This window comes from Enhydra lutris, unplaced genomic scaffold (assembly GCF_002288905.1).
Source record: "Enhydra lutris kenyoni isolate GAN:26980312 unplaced genomic scaffold, ASM228890v2 scaffoldscaffold1, whole genome shotgun sequence".
Taxonomy (NCBI): Eukaryota; Metazoa; Chordata; class Mammalia; order Carnivora; family Mustelidae; genus Enhydra; species Enhydra lutris.
Window position 1 is genome coordinate 56,289,816 of NW_019154085.1, and position 20,247 is coordinate 56,310,062.

Here is a 20,247-nt window from a genome sequence, read left to right on the forward strand (position 1 = left end):
CCTGGGATCGAGCCCCACATCAGGCTCTCTGCTCAGCAGGGAGCCTGCTTCCCTTCCTCTCTCTCTGCCTGCCTCTCTGCCTACTTGTGATCTCCGTCTGTCAAATAAATAAATAAAATCTTTAAAAAAAAAATCTAAATTGGTAATTTATTTCATCTATATTGATGAAATCTATAAAGCAATTTATGTAATTGTTAAAACTGTAATCCTTCTTAAAAATAGTTTTACTTTGGAAAGTATCACCTCATGGAGAATATACTAATCGTTTTAAAAATATTGGCTTTCTAGTAGGTGTTGGAAATCTGCAAAGGACATCCAGCCAACGAAGCACCCTTACATACCAAAGAAATAATTATGCTCTGAACACAACAGCTACCTATGCGGAGCCCTACAGGCCAATACAATACCGAGTGCAAGAGTGCAATTATAACAGGCTTCAGCACGCAGCGCCGGCTGACGATGGCACCACGAGATCGCCATCAATAGACAGCATTCAGAAAGACCCCAGGCAAGTACTGGTTAGGAGTCTCCAGAATGCTACAGTATCATGGGCATCAACAGTTCCTTCCTTCTGGCTTTTTTTCAAGTTGCTGAGTCTATTATAGTATCAGTTAACTCGTTATCTCTAGCATTTCCAGTTGTGTGATAGCCTCTTGGTCTGAATTATATGAAAGATTTTAAAAGATCATTTTACCCCTTTTCCTTTATCCTGACTCTTTAGATGAAGGCTTCAGAAAAAAAGTATGGTGTTTTAAACTGGAAAAGACCAGTGTTGCGTACATTTTGAAACGTACTAGTCAATGCTGTGTTGTGTTTTTATTAACTATTAACTTCTGCCATTTAGGAGAAAATAGTTGACAAGAAATTCTTATATTTTAAAAGCAAAAAATGGCCAGTGGTACATGTTTTCTCCTTTTAATTTTATTTGGCCATGTAGAAAGCCTGTTTTATTAAGATAAGTATGAGTCATTTGGTACTTGATTGATTTTGAAAAATAGCCTCATCTGTAATGAAAGCCATTTAAAATATTCAGGAAATAAAAAAGATATTTAGAAACTGAAAGAGAATTTTAATTTCTGAAGGAGTGGAATTATTGCTAAATTTTAAGCAGCTTGAGTATTATATGAAGGCATATATTAGCAAGATTTCATTCACTCTGCCTACAAATTGTTGTTTTACTGGAAAATTGTTATAATTATCAATTCATTTTCAGCAACCTACCAACTTATTCTAATGAATGTGAATTAAATACGTGAGTGAGATTTTGCTCATTAAAACAAAATAAAAGTACTTTTGAGTTGAATGGGAAACCCACTGCTTCACTAAAACCGTTCCACCTGATCACTCTTTTTTTCCTAAAGTTCTTTATAGTTCATACATTCATTTGGTTCTGCTAGTCCGTGTTCTTGCCATTTTAAGGGTTTTTAAATGATTTGTCTTATAGTACCTCCAATATAATTAAGTCAAAAATACCTTTGTATGATTTCATTTTTTAAAACCTCAAAATGACAAAATACTGAGGCACCCTATTAGATGCAAAATTTCCCAAAAGTGTTTTAAATTATAGGCAATTTAGACCATACCTCAGCTGAACCTGCAGAGAAAAGAATAGCTATCCAGAAAGACAGTGAAGTGTGATTAGAGTTCTGAGTTTAATTTGTGTCCCTGAAGACTTTAGTTTTGACCTCTGATATAAGTTGATTCACTATAAATAAGGATTTCGTGTATGATAATATACTTCAGTTATTCATAGTATGATAATTTTGTAGTCTAATGCATGAAACTGTTACGGCTAGCTTTGGTTATATGAAACTTCACTGATAATGCATTTGGTAAGATGAATAAATGATTATTTTATTTACACATACACATAACACATAATAATTGTGTTTATTCTAGATGAAACTAGAATCTAGGTGAATCTGAAGTTTAAATATTCAAACCAAAATAAAAAGCTCATGACAGCTTTTAATTTTTAGTTTTGAAAATAGCAAACTTGAAGTAATATCTTTAGTCATTTCTAAACCCATGTTCTTTACCATTAATGCTGCATTATAATTAACCTGAAAATTTCTTATAAGACTAAAGGAGTTATTGATGTTTTCTATATAAATGGAAATCTGTGTTGTCTAGTGTAGAAGCAAAATCGATTAGTAGTATAAGTGACACATCTAGAAAGAGTAACCAAAGTACCTCCTATGGAAAGTGATAGTGACATAAAGAATAATAGCATTCATGGTGGTCACTTTTGAGCAGGGCCTGATCTGTGGAAAATAATTCCATTCGCTGTCCCTTTGACCTTTATATTGTCAAATATTTTACATCTACGTCCATAATAAAACTTATAGCCTTATTATTTTTACTGTAAATATTCAATTCTCTTTTAAAGAAATTAAGAGATGAAACAGTGATCTTGATATTCACTTCATGTTTACCACATATAGTTCTCTTCTTATATGTTCTTACTGTAAATTCAGGTTTCCATCTCAACCCATTTCCCTTCAACCTAACCCTTCCTTTAGCCTTTCTTGTGTTATGTGACTGCCAACAACAAATTCTCTTAGCTTTAACTTATCTGAAAATGTTTTTATTTAATTCATTTTTAAAGGATATTTTTACCAGATATAAATTTCAGGATTGGCAGGTATGGGTTTTCCCTTTCAGTTCTTTAAAAAAATGTCATTCATTGTCTTCAGACCTCCATTGTTTCTGATGAGAAATCATCATTCTTATTATGTAATATACCTTCTCATTGGGTGTCTTTCTCTTTATCTTTGACTTTCAGCAATTTTACTCTGACAGGCCTAGGTATGTGCGGGGGGGGGTTGTTTTTTTGGTTTTTTTTTTTTCTTTTTTACATTTAAGCTGCTTGGGTTTCACTGAGATTTTTTTGAATGTTGGTTGATGATTTTTACCAAAACTGGGACATTTTTAACCGTTATTGCTTTTTTCCCCAAAGTCATTCTCCCCTGGAATAAGTTGACATTATCCTATAGGTTACTAAGGCTCTGTTTATATTTTAAAATCTTTTTTCTCTATATTCTTCATACTGGTATTTTTTATTGATCTGTCTTCATAATTTACTGTCTTTTCTTCTATAGTCTCCACAATCTGTGCTAAGCCCATGTAGTGAATTTTTTATTTCAGGTATTTGAATTTGGTGGGTTTTTTTTATAGTTTCCTTGTGTCAGAAGACATTCATCTGTTCATTCCCTACATGGATGTTTTCCTTTGTTTTTTGTTTTTTGGTTTGTTTTGTTGTTTTTGTTTTGTTTTGTTTTTCTTTTGAGCACATCTATAATGACCATTAGAGTCCTCCTCTGATAATTCTAATATCTGGGTTTTCTCTGGGTCTGTTTCTGTTATTTGGGTGTTTTGTTTTTGTTTTGTTTTCTTTTGTTTTTACATCTTTGTGGGTTACATTTTCCTATTTTCCTTTTTTTTTTTTTAAAGATTTTATTTATTTATTTGACAGAGAGAGATCACAAGTAGGCAGAGAGGCAGGCAGAGAGAGGGGGAAGCAGGCTCCCTGCCAGGCAGAGAGCCTGTTACAGGGCTGGATCCCAGGACCCCGGGATCATGACCCCAGCCGAAGGCAGAGGCTTTAACCCACTGAGCCACCCAGGTGCCTCTCCTATTTTCCTTTTATGTGGAGCAATTTTAAATCATATGCTAATTATTGGTGCATAATAACATTGTAGGGACTCTGGATTCTGTTGTCTCCTATTAGGGTTCTGAGTTTGGTTGCAGCAGATAAGTATATGACTGACAGATGCTTTTGATCCTGTCAAGACTGGTTTTGTTCTTCTAGGATGGGTCTATTTCAGGTTTGTTTTACTCCTAGTGTATTCTTCTACTCTGTGGCATAGTTCTTTGTGGAGACTAAATCCTAAAGTACTCCATGAGGTTTGCTCTCTGACTGGGCTGGAGGTCCAACATCACATGGCATAAGTTCAGCTCTGTCCTCCAACAGCTACTGCACCAACCTGTACATGTGTCATGGACATGTACAGCCCAGCACTCAACTAAAGACTTGTGAGTAACCCTCCTATAGGCCCAGTGAATCTCCTCTGCATTGTTCCCTTCTCTCCGGTACCCAGTCCCACAAATCAGAACCACTTTGGCATCCCCAGATTCTAGTCTCTCCCCATCAGTTCATTAAGTCCATTGCTTTATTTCATGGACTCAGCTTCCTATGTTATGATTCAAAAAAATGCCCTCAGGCAGAAAGCCAGGGAATATGGGGCTGCTGTGACGATTCCCTTCTCTCAAGGATTAAATTCTTGTGTCACCCATTGTCCAGGACCTAAAAACAGTTCCTTCCTACATTTAGTGGAAGGGCAAAGTGCAGTACCAGTTATTCTATCATGGCTGAAAACAGAAGTCTTGGCTTAGGTGGGGTATTTTTGTTGTCTTTTTGTTTTTTAATTTATTTTTTTTATGTTAACTTAGCCAGCATGTAGTAGTACATCATTAGTTTTTCCTGTACTGTTCAACCATTCATTATTTGCATATAACACCCAGTGCTCATTATCGCACGTGCTGGGCTTAGGTTTTAATGATACAAAGCCTGCCATCCAACCAGCCCATGAATTGATAGCAGTCTTTTCAGGGTAAAATTCTGCTGAAAACCAGGGTTGGAATTGATGTCAGCCAAGCCTAATTGCCCATCTCCAGCTGGAGCCCACCTTTTGTATTGTCTGGCCCTCATACTACCCAAGGATACCAGGAAATCTTGACCACGTCTATGCCATTTAAAGAGGAGAAAAATGTGTATTTGTTTAATGACTGTGAGTCATCAAGGAAAGATGAAGTCACACTCCTTGCACTCTGTTAACAGTTACAGCATAGTTTTACATAATAGACTTTAGACAGATTTTGACCAGAAACAGTTATATAGTTAACAGTGCATAAAAGGGAATTTATTTATAATAGCAAATGACCCTATTTAGAATAGTTCCTTTTTTAGGGCTGACGAATATTAATAAAACATCCATCAATATTATTTCAAAGTACATAAAATATTTTAATATACATCATCACAATTTAATCATCACAGCCAACCTAAGAGGAAGGTAGAGATGATAGTTTTATTGTTCCTGTTACACAGGTAAGGAAAGTAACACTCCAAATAATTGAGTAGTTTTCAAAATCACAAATAAAAGACCTGGAACTTGAACGTGAGCAGTCTAACTCCAAATTCTGTGTTTTTCCTGCTGTGTTAGCCTGCCTCTCTTGGCATTTGTGGTATTCTTCTTGTTTATTAATGATATTCTCACCCAGTCTGTCCCCCAAACCAGAAATCTCCATCTCACCCTTGGCTTCACTTTTATGAAAATGATCTGGCTGCTGTGCAAAAAGTAGATGGCTTGGGGGGTTGTTGTTTGAAGCAGAGAGAGCACATAGAAGATGGTTAGATGGGCCATACAAGATGGAGAGAATGGGTGAGTTGGGTTTATATGAAATATTATAGAGATAGTCAACAAAGCTTGCTGATAGGTTGGATAAGAAGGATATAGGAAAGAGAGAAGTCAAGGATGGCTCTATTTTGTTTTGAGCAAATAGTGGATAGTCTTGTCACCAGTATTTTCTGATTCTATTACATTCTCTACTTGGCCACCAGAGTTATCTTCCTTCTAAATGTGACCTTATAAATGTTTCCTTGTCTCACTCTTCTGCCTCAAAACCTCTGCCTTCTGTTCCTTATGTGAAGGGGAAACATATGGACTACCTGGGTTTCACATACTCCGATCACTTAATTACTAATCCCTGTTACTTGTCTCTATTAAATAACATTTAATAGTGCCTACCTCATGGGGCAAGTCATGGTAAATGAGGTAATGCATATAAAGTTTATGCCATCAGTAAATAATAACCATCAATAAATAATCAATAAAGAATAACTCCTGTTACTGATATTAAGACTAAACTTTTTAGTTGGGCATATAAGACTCTGTATATGAAAGGAATGCTTGTATCTTTCTAGCGCCTGCTGTGGCACCTGCAGCATAGAAAGGATGCACTATTCATTTGAATGGGTATGTCTGTCTGTGCAGGGGTAGATTACCCCTTTGCAGTGGACAAGCAAGTGAATGCATGGAGCCTTCCCAGACCAAGAGAGACTCTAGGCCTTTATAAACTGCACAATAGAAGTATCACTAGGTTGCTAATTTAAAGGTTTAACGTTTATTCAGTATCCATTTTTTGGTAATAGTTCATTCTGTAGTCAAAGTCTGCAAATTTGTTGTTTTGTGAACCATTTCTAAGAAGTTGGTCTTCATATGATATAAGCATATATTCATATTTAACAAGGATCCCAAACAGTGAGCCAGTCCGTTGACATCAGAAAATTCTAACAATGTGATGTTACCTGAAAAGGCAGAGTGTGAGAGTATTTGAGCTTAGTACGATTGTATACTCATTATACAAGAAGTTGGGATAGCATAGGGGTTGCTAACACAAACTCTGAAAGCAGACTGCTCTACTGTTGACAAGCTGAGTAATTTAAGACAAGTTGCTTAGCCTCTCTGTCTCAACCTCCATATCTAAGTAGTTAAAATAAGAATCAATGAACTAATACAAATAAAGTGCCCAGAATAAGTACTCATGAACTAAGTGCTATTTAATTATTGAAAAATTATTGAAAATTAATTTTAAATTATTGAAATTTTCAATTATTCAAAAATTATTTCAATTATATATTTCAATTAAATATTTCAATAAAAATATTTCAATTATTCAGAAATTAATTATTGAAAACAGTTCTGTAGACCCACATGCACATTTGCACACATGATAGAAAAAAAAAAGACCAGCAGGAAATGTCAACAGTATTTTTTTTCTGGGCATAGAATTATTGATTAAATTTTTTTAATAATTTTCTATGTTTCTATCTTATAATCTAGAGCAACCATAAATATTGAGTTTCTTAAGAACCCTCAGGGGCGCCTGGGTGGCTCAGTGGGTTAAGCCTCTGCCTTCGGCTCAGGTCGTGATCTCAGGGTCCTGGGATCGAGCCCCACATTGGGCTTTCTGCTCAGCAGGGAGCCTGCTTCCCCCCTCCCCCCTGCCTGCCTTTCTGCCTACTTGTGATCTCTCTCTCTCTCTCCGTCAAATAAATAAAATTAAAAATCTTTTAAAAAAAATAAATAAATAAGATCCCTCAGGTGCATGTTATTTGCGGATTCCAGGCTGACACCAGATCTGCCCTGTTCCCACCAGCCTTTCTCTCTCTGCTCAGGCATGACTTCTCACCTGACTAAAGTGCTCCTGTTCGCCTGAGCCTTGCACCAGCAAATTTCTGACACAGGAAGAAAGGCATAAAATTAAAATCGCAGAGGAAAAGGAGAATGGAGAAGTTTTTCATATTAAGAACTTCCGTTGTTCTCTTGAATCTCTTTCTGCGCATCCATTTATCGTGATTTCTTTAAGATCAGAAGCATCTGGGCCTCTGCACATGTTGATGCGGGGGGAGGGTTACTTCTCCTATTTTAGGAGTCCTATAACTTCCAGTTCTGGCCTCAGCCAAGCTTTTTTTCTCCTGACAAGTGCTTCCTCGAGTGCCTCGTTAAGGCATGGTCCTTCCTTTTTTGAAGCTGTGTTTTTCTCGCACAGGGAGTTTGCCTGGCGTGACCCCGAGTTGCCCGAAGTCATCCACATGCTGCAGCACCAGTTCCCATCAGTGCAGGCGAATGCGGCTGCCTACCTGCAGCACCTGTGCTTCGGCGACAACAAAGTGAAAATGGAGGTACAGCCCCCAGCGCCAGGCAGGCCCCCCTTCCATGGATCAGTCACGTGCTTGTGTGCTTTAGAAATTACCAGATGCAGTTCCGAGGCCCTTTCAAAGGGATATTTTGGTATCAGCTACCCTGTTACTTCTTAGACACGCACTGCAGTATTTCTCAGGAGAAACCAGGATGAGTATACTATACTCTTAGCGTGCTGTTAGCATTTTCAAATCGTGCGTCCACCATTAGCTTCTTATTTATAAAACATAAAGCAAAAAATCAACTTGACCTGCATTTTTAGAGTAGTTTCCAAAAATCTACTAGATGAAAATCACATGTGAAACTAGTGAGCTCATATACTTGATGAGGTTCTGGTCAAGATCTGTTCCAACATACAATTAAGTCATTACAGAGAATTTATAACCATTACTAATACTGACCCTATGTGCATATTTTATTTGAGATTTTAAACTTTTTTTGGCATTTATAGAAATACAGTGAGTCATTGGTTATCAACTAGTGTCCTATGACATACAGATTCTTTCTTTTAACATCTTAGCATTTTCCCCCTGCACTGGCATATGGAACCTAAGTGTTTTTTATCAACCTACTGTGCAAAACAACATACCAGTTACTGAGCTAAAGGTGGATAAAGGAAATAGAGCCCAGAAATATTTATGTAATGTACTAATTGACAAAATGGAAGATTAGGGAGAGTAGTCTAGAGAAACAGTTGAAACCAAGTGACTTCAGTCAAAAATCCTTTCCTGTATGTTACCTCAGATCCTACTCAACAGCTTTGTTATGTTTGTGTATTTGCTCATTGCCCTCAGAAGTGTATGCATAATCCCTCTGTGTGTTTAGGAGGTTGGAGTAGGATTGTGCTAGCTACACATGGCCATTAATACACCTAGTTCTCCCTTCCTTTTTTTAAGCCAAACCCAGAAAAACAGCTTCATCTTGAAGAGTGTCCTTAATGTTTATAAAAGATGTGTTATTTAGAATGAAAAGCAGCCTTTTGAAATGATCTGGAGTTGTCCATTTCCCATAATCTTCCCATAACAGACCTCGTTTGATCACTGATTAATCATATGTCACTTAGGCCTGATACCTAATATTTTTCATTCTAGGTGTGTAAGTTAGGGGGAATCAAGCATCTGGTTGACCTTTTGGACCACAGAGTTTTGGAAGTTCAGAAGAATGCTTGTGGTGCCCTCCGAAACCTTGTTTTTGGCAAGTCTACAGATGAAAATAAAATAGCGATGAAGAATGTTGGTGGGATACCTGCCTTGTTGCGACTGTTGAGAAAATCTATTGATGCAGAAGTAAGGGAGCTTGTTACAGGTGGGTGAACAATGTGATCTTATCCTGGAGGAAATGTTGCAAACCGTCTAGACAAGTATGGTGGCACTGGGAGGAAGTTGGGGGTTCTCAGTAGGAGATGATTGGAGGTGACTGTAGGGCATGGCATGGCCGGTTGGGGCCTCTAAGTGCATTCTTCCAGCAGACCCATGGTGCAGGATTGATTTGAAGTAGATGCACCTGACGTCTGGGAGTCCTGTAGCCTGGAGGTAATCCTTGAACTGCATTGGTGATAGAAAGAAGGGGTAGCCAGTTGAAGAGGGAACAGTGAGAGAGACGTTTCACCTCGAGGGCATGGTGGTCTAGTGTGGGGAGTGAGAGAACAGGAGGAAGTGAGTGAAGCTATGTCTTGAGAGACTGGAGTGTTGCAGCACTGTCAGCGGGGTTCAAAGGTTCTTGAGGAAAGAAAAAACCAGACGAAAGAACAGTTGTACAGCAAGGCAAATTAATGACAGCATTATTTATAATAGAGAGTTAGGGGGAAATGCTGAATATCCACTGATAGGAAAATTGCTCAATAAAGGGCAGCGCATTCACAGCAAAACTATAGACAAGGGTTAAAACATGCATTCGAGCTATCTGTGGCAACACAGATAAACACCCAGAAATACTGGCAGAATGATATACACAGCATAATACTGTTGGTGTAAAGTCTCTAATATGCAGGTTGAGTCTATACATTAGTTTTTGGTATATACACATGCATTACAGTTAAAATTTTTCATTGGAAGGACAGAAGCTAGGTTAAGGATAGTAGCTGCCTCTAGGGGTTGCAGGTAGAGAAAAATGGGGCTGGGGGGTATCATCCAGCTCTGTTTCTTTAAAAAGAAAAACCTGAAACAAATAAGACAAAATATTATTTAACAAAACTAGATAGTAGTTACCTGGGTGTTTTATATTTGCTATGCTATTGTTCATGCTCGAGATACTTAATTTAAAATTTTCTAACAATGTTTTTTAAAAAAATGAATCCCATTCTCCACTCGCTTCCACTATGAAGTTAGAGCTGTAGGTTCTGTCAGATGTAACTCAGTAACACTTGGGAAGGTAGCAGACCATCATGAATCTAATATTTAAGGGGAATCAGCTTTCTTACAAGGTATTAAAATGTTGAAAATACAGTACCCTGTACTCCAAATAATGTTGGTATGAAATTTACATAATAAAAGTAGAATACACTTTGTGTATAATCCTAAACTCTGGAATGAACTGCCTGCCTTAATGTAGTTTGAATATTACTGTTTCAACACATCTAAATTGCATATTGATTTATTGGTACGTTTTCTTTTTCAAATGTTTTGGGCGCATCAAACCCTCTCACACCAAAAAAATAAGTTATTTACACTTACATGTATATGGCATATGTGTATAAAATGAAAATTAAGACAAACTAAATAGAATTAAGGGAAAAGGAGGAATATAGATATAACCATTCTAGAAGTCAACACAATCACTGTGATTATGCCCCAAAATTAGCATTAAGTTCTCTGTTAGGGAGGTTTAGAGGAGACAGCGTGTTTGAAGCATATGAGTGCTTTCTTCTCCATTACTGCGACCTTCCTGGGAATTGTCTAGATACTTTCTCCCTGTAATACCGGGGCAGCCAGTGAGCCGGCAGACTAACCTGTGTGGGCTCCCTGCGAGATCAGTGGTGATCCGCGGATATCCTGATGTTAGAAACACAGCTTCTACACAGATTTGGTTCTCTTTTGATTAACTAGTCACGATAAATATACAGGTTTTTTTTTTTTTTTTTCTCTTCTGTCATAATTTGTCACAGCAGGAATAAGTCTTTGCTGGATTTTTGTTTCTGAGGCTTTATCCTTGGGTGAAATGGTTACAGTACCTGTCCTGAGCCAAGCTCAAGGAATTTGTAGGATTTAGTGATAAACAAGAAGCAAGTACATGAAAGTTTGGTGATTTTTTTCATTTGAGAGTAAATCCGATTTATTTGAAGTAGAGAGCCAGACTTTACTACTAAGAGCTTTTAGGTACTAATTCACCTGGCGCGTACTCTAGCTCTAAGTGCTACTTTAGGCTTCCCTCCATGTTCCACTATTTCTGTGTGGGTGCAGTATTAGCTGCTGAGAACACAAGATGTTTTCATACATGGGCCCTAGCCTTGAAAGGAGGATATGAGTGTTTATTAATTCAAAAAGGTCTATTTCGCCAGTAGATTATATTGCTTTCAATGTAAAACTAGCAACAACCTCTGATTTTTTTTTTTTCTTTTTGAACAACTGCCAGTTGGCTTTAGGCTTTAAGAAATATTTTTTGTCCATACTTGTAGGAGAGGGAAAATTAGGAATTGCCTTTAAACTCTGTACTTTTACTCCTCATAATTTATACTGATAGAAGAGCTGATTGCTTACAAAAGATTCTCTTCAAAAGTTGTCTTTGCTTTGGAATGGGAGTGGTCAATTTGTGAACACTTGACTCAGTTGACTTCTGTAAAGGAGTTGGACCAGAGGACTTCAGAAGTGAATTTCCAGCTCCAAAATGCTAAATATCAGCCTGAGTTTGATTTGTATATAAACATTATCCAGCTAATATGAAACTACAAAGTCATAATATAAATCTAGCATAGTTATGTGTGTGTGTGTTGCATGCATGCATGTATTTATAGACCAAGATTTATGAAGACAAGAAAAATTATATGTTCACATTTTTCAGTTCCAGAATTTAGTGGTACCACCTTTAAATGCTGTTCGGTAATTTTTTAAAAGATAAGTAGTCCCTGAAGTGTTTGAAAGCATGACAATATCAAGACACCCTTGTACTCTTTCATTAACTCTTTCCTCAAGTGAAATACTCATAAGCCATCTTTGAACCATAGAATCACAGGGTTGGAGGGGACCTCAAAATAAATTCTGTCCCTTCAGCTATCCAATGCATGTATCCCTTGTACAGCTTCCAAGTAAAGTAGCCACCCATGATGTGCTTGGGCCCACAGGGACAGAGAACCCGCGGCTCTGTGGGGTTAAGACTGAGTAGCATGTTATCCAAAGAGCAACAAGAAGACATTAAGTATGGCTTGAGAAGGCAAGAAAGATGGGCCCTCAGGAGCTCATTTGAGGAACAGCCCTAGCAGACAAGAACAGTAGGCCCTAAATACAGCATCCCAGATCTCTCCTAACCTGGAAAGTGTGTCCCACTCCAGACCATTCTCATTAAAACATGTCTGCTCCTTGGGGCACCTGGGTGACTCATTGGGTTAAAGCCTCTGCCTTCGGCCCAGGTCATGATCCCAGGGTCCTGGGATCGAGCCCCGCGTCGGGCTCTCTGCTCAGCAGGGAGCCTGCTTCCCTTCCTCTCTCTCTGCCTGTCTCTTTGCCTACTTGTGATCTCTGTCTGTCAAATAAATAAATAAAATCTTAAAAAAAAAAAAAAAAAAAAAAAAAACATGTCTGCTCCAAACATGGGCAGCTGGGTGCTATGTGACCACATCACTCGGCAGGCCATATGAGCTGCCCATCTCCTGTGAAATCCTCTTTGAAAACAGAACGTTATTCTTCCAAACTTCAATGTTCTGCAGTGTTTCCACAAATCACTCTGGCCCTGGCCAGCCTTGCACAATGCTTGCCCTTTGCAGGTGTGGTGTAAGAGTTCCTTAGTGGGGATTATAGTCAGTTTAGTATCGTGCATTGTTAAAGCACAATGAACTGCTGTATGTCCAAAATATTGTGTTTTCTGAAAAAATTACTATCCCCTTTGAAACTATTTTATTTTTAGTAGTAAGTAATTCCACCTAGTTATTAGTCCAAAGACATATTTTTTTCTGGTGCCCTTTGTTTCAGTTTGGCATTAATGTACATAAATGAAGAAATTTTAGCTGTTGTTTTAAAAAGATGCCTCACCTTTGCTTGGAATATAATAAATGCCCAGCACCTGCATTTTGGACCACATCTTTATTGGCAAGGAAAAATGCTTTTTCCGAGGTGTATTTTCTCAAGACAGTATGGCTATCATTGTTAATTAAAATGGTCCTCTAATAATGTAACAGGATTCTTGTGTTTTCTTAATTGTGTTCAACATTTTCCAGGTTGAAACGTGATGAGCTTTTTTTTTAGTAATTGCTAATTTATATGGGTGCTTAGAGTGGGTCTTTTGGTTTTGGGTTTTTTTTTTTTTTTTTAATATATATATAATCACAAAGACACTTTTTGCCTTTATTGTGCTTAAACTTGAAAGCTACATGAAGTATGGTTGTTCCCAGTCGGGTTATAAAATGAATGTCTTCTAGGCCACACACTATGGGTGGAAAGTGGGAACATCTTGTCACTAGAAAAGATATGTAGAACTCATTTGCTCAAGATAATTAAATAGTGTTTCTAAGCCAGGAAATATGAGTTTCGAGTTATTGAGCATCCTGAAAGCATCATTTTTTAGAAGCTATCGAAACTGATAGTGCACAGAATCCAGAGGCCTACGTTTTAACATACCAGATGTCCTAAAACTACCACACTTTTATTATCCCTATTAACACTAGTGTTAAATATCAAAAAGTAGCCTTTGTTCCTGAATAATAATTGAGTTTGTTTAAATGACTGCTATATTCACATTCTTTCCAATTTAGCAAGTGATTATTCATCCATATGGCTAAGTAAAATATTTCCACACTGTTTATTTAAAAATTTTTGGATGCTAGCAGTGGATTTCAGACACTATGCAGAACATGAAATTAGGTTTACTCCCTCACCGACCATTAGTGCCATGTTTCTAATTAGGTAATAAATTAAGAGGAAAATGATAGCCCTGCACTAAGGAAGGGTAGATGGGCCAGGCTAAAGTTGAGCAAACAGTAGGATGTTCTATAAAGAACAGGAGCTTAGTGGACATGCATTCAGCCATTTGGACTGTTAAGTGCCATTACGGGATGAAATAATTTACTAAACATGTCCCCTTGGTCTAATTATTATGCCTTCAAAAAAGCCATTTCTTCTTTGGTCTAGAGAGGAGTTAGCCTATTTCTCTCCTGCTTTTCGTGGACCACTAGAGCCATCAGGTGTTACATGGGGAATTTCCAGAAATCTAGCAATACCTCTTCCCAATTCCCAGCCAGCATCAGTGGGATCCTTAACTACATGCCCCACTTTATAAAACAGAAAAAACAGACCCCTGGGGATAAAAATATATGTTTATAAAAAATAAAATTAAAAAAAAAAAGAAAAAACAGGACCCTGTGCTTTCTTATTTACTGAACATTTCAAACCATAAAAATTGGTTAATAAGAAATAAAATGACAAAGAAGTTTAATTGGTAACAAGACAAAATGGTGTCTTATAAATGGGACGACTCCTAATGCAGAGTCACAGAACTTTGAACTGGAAAGGGCCTTAAAAAAAATCTTCTATTCTTCCCCCCTATATTGCAGATGAGAAACTGGGGTCCAGAATGATTGAGTCGTGGCTGGGTTCTTGTCACGTAGGCCAGAGCATGTCCTTCCCTGCCTCTTCCTCTGCCTCCTCCCTGTCCCTTCCCCGGGCCACTGAAAAGTGCTGAGCAGGGGCAGAATCTGGGGGTGTACCAGCCCATTTTCAAGTGTCATCTCCCTTAATTCTTTCAAATTACCACCAAAAATGAAAGGAAAAACACCTTTTACTTTCTGAATTTCGCCCGAGAATGTAGAGAAATTTGTTTGAATTTGGCCACTAGCACGGTCACATCAAACCAGTGGGTATAATCAGACAGTGTCAGGTTGCTTAGAAAACATGAAATGTGATTTTAGTCTTGTGAATATTTCAAGATTTATAGTATGACAGATTGAAGTATGAAAAGATTCAACCTTGTAAATAGAATATGACCTCCTATTTTATGTGTAGGCTTCTAAATGCCAAGGAAAATGAGGCAGTCAAGTGGGGGGTCTCAGGGTCCCTACAGAACCCAGGTGGTCAGCTGTTGGTCAGAACAGAATTTCTAAGCACAAGAGAGGCCCCACAGTGACACACTCCCTCGGGAGATCAGACCATCAGTATATCTGAGAAAGATGAAGGCATATGACAAAAATCTAAAAAGAAGACACCCAAGAGACGCCAGCCCAGGTCTCTCGAGTACTTTGCAGTTTCTGAGTCCGTAGAACTTCTCATGGCTTAGTACTGGAGGTACATTTGCCTCTAGACTTCTGCTGGCGCCAGACAGCTAGGTCAGCGATTTCGTGCCCATGAAGAAGCACATTCCTGGAACCCTTCAAAGTTAACTATGGAACACGTAACTTCAGTGACTTTTTCTCAGGCACATGTCTAGGATAGTAAATGACCTAATTCTGTGCCAGAGGCTGAAGTAACCTGAAGAACAACCAGGGTGGCCAGGTCACTGCCCTCCCTGCCACCTCGCCATCACTGTGATTCTCTCGGGAATATTTCCCTGTGTGTGACCCCATTCGCTTTTACAAACTCCCCCGACAGAAGGAGCCATCTTTTACATCCCTTACGGGCATTTATATCCCTTACAGTCAGCAATTCTGAATTGCTGATTTATTTTCAGCAGAAATGCCTTTCCAGGGTCTTGAGGACTCCATAACTACATTATGTAGTTAATCCTCTCAACCCACCCATGAAGCTGCAAAATGACCTGAAATAAAAGAAGAGTATGTTAAAATGCAAATGTGAGTCTGTAAACGGATCTCTAGAAATTGACAGATCTTTTCAAAGATGCTGTGATCCCCCTTTGTACCTGAAAAATCACAGAAACGCAGGCTAACCCTTCTGTTCTTTAAAGATTTTAAAGATCTATCACTCGTGTCCTTCAGCAGGGGAAAACTTTTAACAGCAGGAGCAATCTCCTTCAAATTGAATATGTAGGCTAGAGCCCCACTGTGTGCAGCCTCTGCAGCTAGCCCAGGCCATGGGCTCCCCACTGCCCCCTCCAGGGAAGATTCCTTCCACATCACCTAAGCGCCTTCTCACTCCTGCTGCTGAAACCAGACGTGGTGACCACTGTGCTCATAGCTGGGCCCAAGGGAACTTTTCCGTGCCTGACAGGGAGGATGCCGTAGCTGTGTGCGGGGAACCACAGGAAGCATGCAGGCGACCAAGGCCAGGCCTCCCTGTGGGACCCAGCCCTCGGGGCAGTTGTGCCAGCCTGCAGGGAGGACAGCAAGCAGGCCTAGCCTGGCAGCAGGGCAGGAAGAAGGAAGCCATGAGAATCCATGATGGCATGTTCTACCAGGAGTCACTGCACATGGTTCAGCCAACCCCTGCTGAGATGGGAGCATCAGAGGAAGCCTGGGAGCTGTTAGACACCACCAGGAGTGTTGTGTCCTCAGCATTTAGCCAGAGGAAGAAAGACTTTTCTATGATTACAGACAGTACTTCTGTTCCACTCTCATAATAATTGCTTTCCCATTATTTCAGTTCCATTCGTTTCATAATTTGTTCACAGCATTCCAGTCCTGGTGGAAAGCTTGAGTGATTTGCCTGAAGCCATAAATGGTAGGCATTTTTCACTGTAGTGATCTCTTCCTGCTGCCCCTCGATTTCCTCCTTCCCGTTAGAGTTCCAGATCCTCACACAGATGCCAAGCTGGGGCTCAGCTTGGAGGCTACCCTCACCTTGCATCAGGCTCCAAACTGTCAGCACAAGAATTCGCCCTTCCTCTTTGCCTTCCCATCTCATCATCCTCATCACATTCCCCCTAAACTCCTTCCTGGAACATAGGCTCTGCCGCTCCTGGTCCATAAGCACCCCCATCACCCCTGGGATCAAACCTGTCCCTCCCTTCTACACCTCTCCACTTTGCTGTTCATGTCTGCAGCCCCTGTCCTTCCCTTCTAGGCCAGCCCAAGCCTCACAGCTCCCCAACTCCTGCCCCTCCCCCTGGGCTGCAGCCCACCTGGAAGGGTTTCCCCCACCCCAGTGCTTCTCTCTGGCCTTGGCCCTTCACACTCCAGCTCAGGTGTGGTGGTGCCCAATCCTACCAGACAGGTTCCTACGTGCAGAAGAACATCCAGGGAGAAGCAGCATGCTGTTGGAAGTGACTGAGCTTTGGGATGAGATTGACTTGTTTCCTCCCAGCTCTGTGGCCCCAGGCAAATCACCCCTGCCAGTACCAGCTCTCCCAGTGATAAGCCCAGTACCTGTTGCTTGGCATGACAATGGGTGTGGAGTGCCTAGCACAGATGACAGGCGAGCTGTGCTTGTTGCTCCTCCGGCTCTTGCATGCTTTGTGATGGCTGCTGTGGGTTGTAACTGCTTGTGGCAAGGCCTCTGAGAGCAGGGGGCTCACCTACAGGTCTCCCTTAGATGTTGGCATGAAGTGAACAAGTATCTCTCCCAGCACTTCCCAACAGACGTATAATGTAGGACACATGTAATTCTGAACATGCAAAAGGAAAGAGGAACAGGTATTACTTACTTTAAAAATGTAGTTTATTTAACCCAATTCTTCTAAAATAATTTATAAGCCATATAAAATTATTAATATGAGGTTTTACATGCATCTCTTTCATACGAAGTCTTCATGCTCCACTATATAGACGTTTCTAGCCTGTCTCAATTTGGACTAGCCGCATCCGGCCCATAGTTCCTCTGTTGGGTGGCACAGATCTATACCACGCTTGGGTATTAGTAACATGCATGCGAAAGGCCTGAGCTGCACAGCCTTCATGAACAGGGACATAGGAGGCCATACTGGGACCAGATGTAGTAGCCATCGAATCTTGACATTACTGTCTTCCCAACAGAAAGCCTCAGAGGTTGATTTAAAAAAAAAAAAAAAAAAAAAAAAAAAAAAACTTAAGGGGTTAGGCGAGAGCTTCAGGGGCAGCTTCAGTGAGCAGAAATGGAGAGGTGTATTTGCTAGATCATAAGTGTTTCAGCAAAAGATTGTCTAGGGGGATAATAACGGAAGCACACGCTCAGAACAGGCAGCGGCCCTAGCTTCAGAAGCCCACATTCCTGCCTTGTTATCCACAGACTGAGTTTGCAAGATGCACACACACTTGGACCTTCATATGCAATCTGAAGCCTTGAGGTTTTATATTTTCACTGTTAGCCTAATATTTGTATCCCGACTTAACCAAGAGTATTTGCAAGGTGGGGATCCCAACACCATTGTGTTCCAAGGAGCACACACAGATGGCGGGGCGGGGGTGGGGGAGGGTGCGGGGGTGGGGGGGCAGAGGATGAGCGCGTGTATCAGAGGTGAAGCAGAGACATGAGAGTGACCTGTCATGACTCTCACTCTGTGCCAGAATAGTGGGACCTCATCATCTGTTCTCTGATCTAATACTGTCCTCCCCACTAAGGCTTGGGTAGTTCTCTTTACCTCATGGACATCTTGTGAAAGAGTAGGACTGACAGAATAAGGCTTACTCATGGAAGAAAATGCAGGAACATGTCCAGAAGTACACTAGTTCTTTGGCTTTTGGGAGGGGGGGCTTTTTATAATTAGGACACTGGACATGAATTGAATGTTAGGTAAAAATTCATGCTTTTAGATTTCTTTCATAACAGAAAGCAATTGTGTAAGCTGTTACATATTTCTGCTACCAGAGAAATAATATTTTCCAAATATTGTTTGGTTGGTTTTTAATGTCCATTAAGGTATTATTAGCTGGTCTAAGAATGGTGCTTTTTACTTTGAATAGATCAGCCAAATTAATCATTCCATAGTTAAAGCTTTTAAGTTTAATTGAACCTTCTTCATCCAATATTGGTTGCTCAGAACTGGTTGTTTAGGCTTTCCATAATCTTGTTTTTGAAATAGAAGGTGGGGAAGAGAAAAATCAATGTCTCTGATATTTGAAGTGGCTGGTTTAAATCCACACCCAGTACTGTAGCTCTGTGTGTTACATGGTGAAGTGCAGGATTAGAGGGATAATGTAACTCAGTGTAAATCATCACACTGCCTTGGCATGGGTCCTCTGAATGCTGCAGACTTAGCAAAAATAGAATCATTCCCTTTTTTGTGGTCAAGAATAATTTTGAACATTTTTTGAGGTTACAGAAAACCTGTAGTAGACTTTTATATAGTAGACTGGCTTTACAATCAGTAAGTCATCTCACCTGACCAAAAGATAACACAGTCACCTTGTGTACCGAAGGGTTACATATTTTCAAACAATTTAACATTTTATAATTGGGCAACACCAATCTTTTTCTTTATTGCACTTTTGAGGGGTTAGGATTCTGGCCTGCTACTGTGTAACTCTTAACTTCTGGAAATGTTCTAGAGATGTAACAGAAACAGAATTCTTCTATCCTCAGTGCTAAGATGGTGATTTCAATGACCATGTCTTTTAGTCTTCATTGGAAAGGCGAGCAAAACTATGCTGGCAAATTCCTTTAAAGATCCAGGATTTTCTTCTGACTTCTCCCTGTAGTTATAAACCTTAAAACACTGTTGAATACTCAGCTTAAGGAAGTCAGGTAATAATTATGAGCTAAGTCTGACAGAAAGGAAATAAAAGGGAAATCAAAAATAAATACATGCTATTAAGTTGGACCCACCAACAAATATTTGTGAGCACCTATTGTGTGCTGCATATGTGTAACAACACATGTAAAAGAATGGATCTTGGTAGAATTGTTCCTCACTATACTTGCCTAATGTAATTAAAATTAAATTTAGAAAAACAAATACCCATCCTTTAAAAAGTCAACATGTAGAATATTTCAATCCCACAAAATAATTAAATGGCAAGTTAATTCATTTTGTGCAGCTTGATTCTATATGTAAAGCACACAATGCCTGGCACAGAGTAAAATCACAGTAAATGATCGTGTTACTGTAGTTTATATTGATTTATGAGCATTTATGCTGTTCAATCCCATGTAGATAAAGGCTAATAGTAAACTATAGAATGACATAATTCCACTGGTCATTCTAAATACGTGATAAAAGAAAGAGGAGGACAAAATTCTGGTACCTGCACAGAAAGGCAGGGAAATCCACAAATCTGGGAAATACCCTCTTCCCAAAAGTAGGTGTTAGCAGGAGTCAGGAGGGGAGGCAGGAACCATGAAAAACAAGATTTTCTACCAATGATCAGAAAACTTCTAGCCATCAACTCCTAGATCCATCGTGCTAAAGCACCACCCCTTTTCTTAGTCATGTTTTCACCTGAAGTCTGTGACTCACCCTGTTTCATTTTCTGTAGCCATATATCTAATTTTATACTTAAACCCTATAATGCAATAGGCTTTCCTTTTCATAAGCC

General features: G+C 39.4%; 1 protein-coding gene across 3 annotated transcripts in view; it reads left to right on the forward strand.

Annotated features, from left to right (window-relative positions):
* Positions 1-20,247, forward strand: part of LOC111143594 (plakophilin 4) — a 251,428-nt gene that overhangs the window by 201,165 nt on the left and 30,016 nt on the right. For 2 of the 3 annotated variants that reach the window (XM_022497434.1, XM_022497439.1), the window contains exons 9-11: positions 289-508; positions 7,615-7,747; positions 8,858-9,071. In XM_022497434.1, the coding sequence (XP_022353142.1) occupies positions 289-508; positions 7,615-7,747; positions 8,858-9,071 (567 nt within the window). Of the gene's footprint in view, positions 1-288; positions 513-7,614; positions 7,748-8,857; positions 9,072-20,247 lie in introns of all 3 variants that reach the window. The other variant, XM_022497425.1, reaches the window with a different exon arrangement.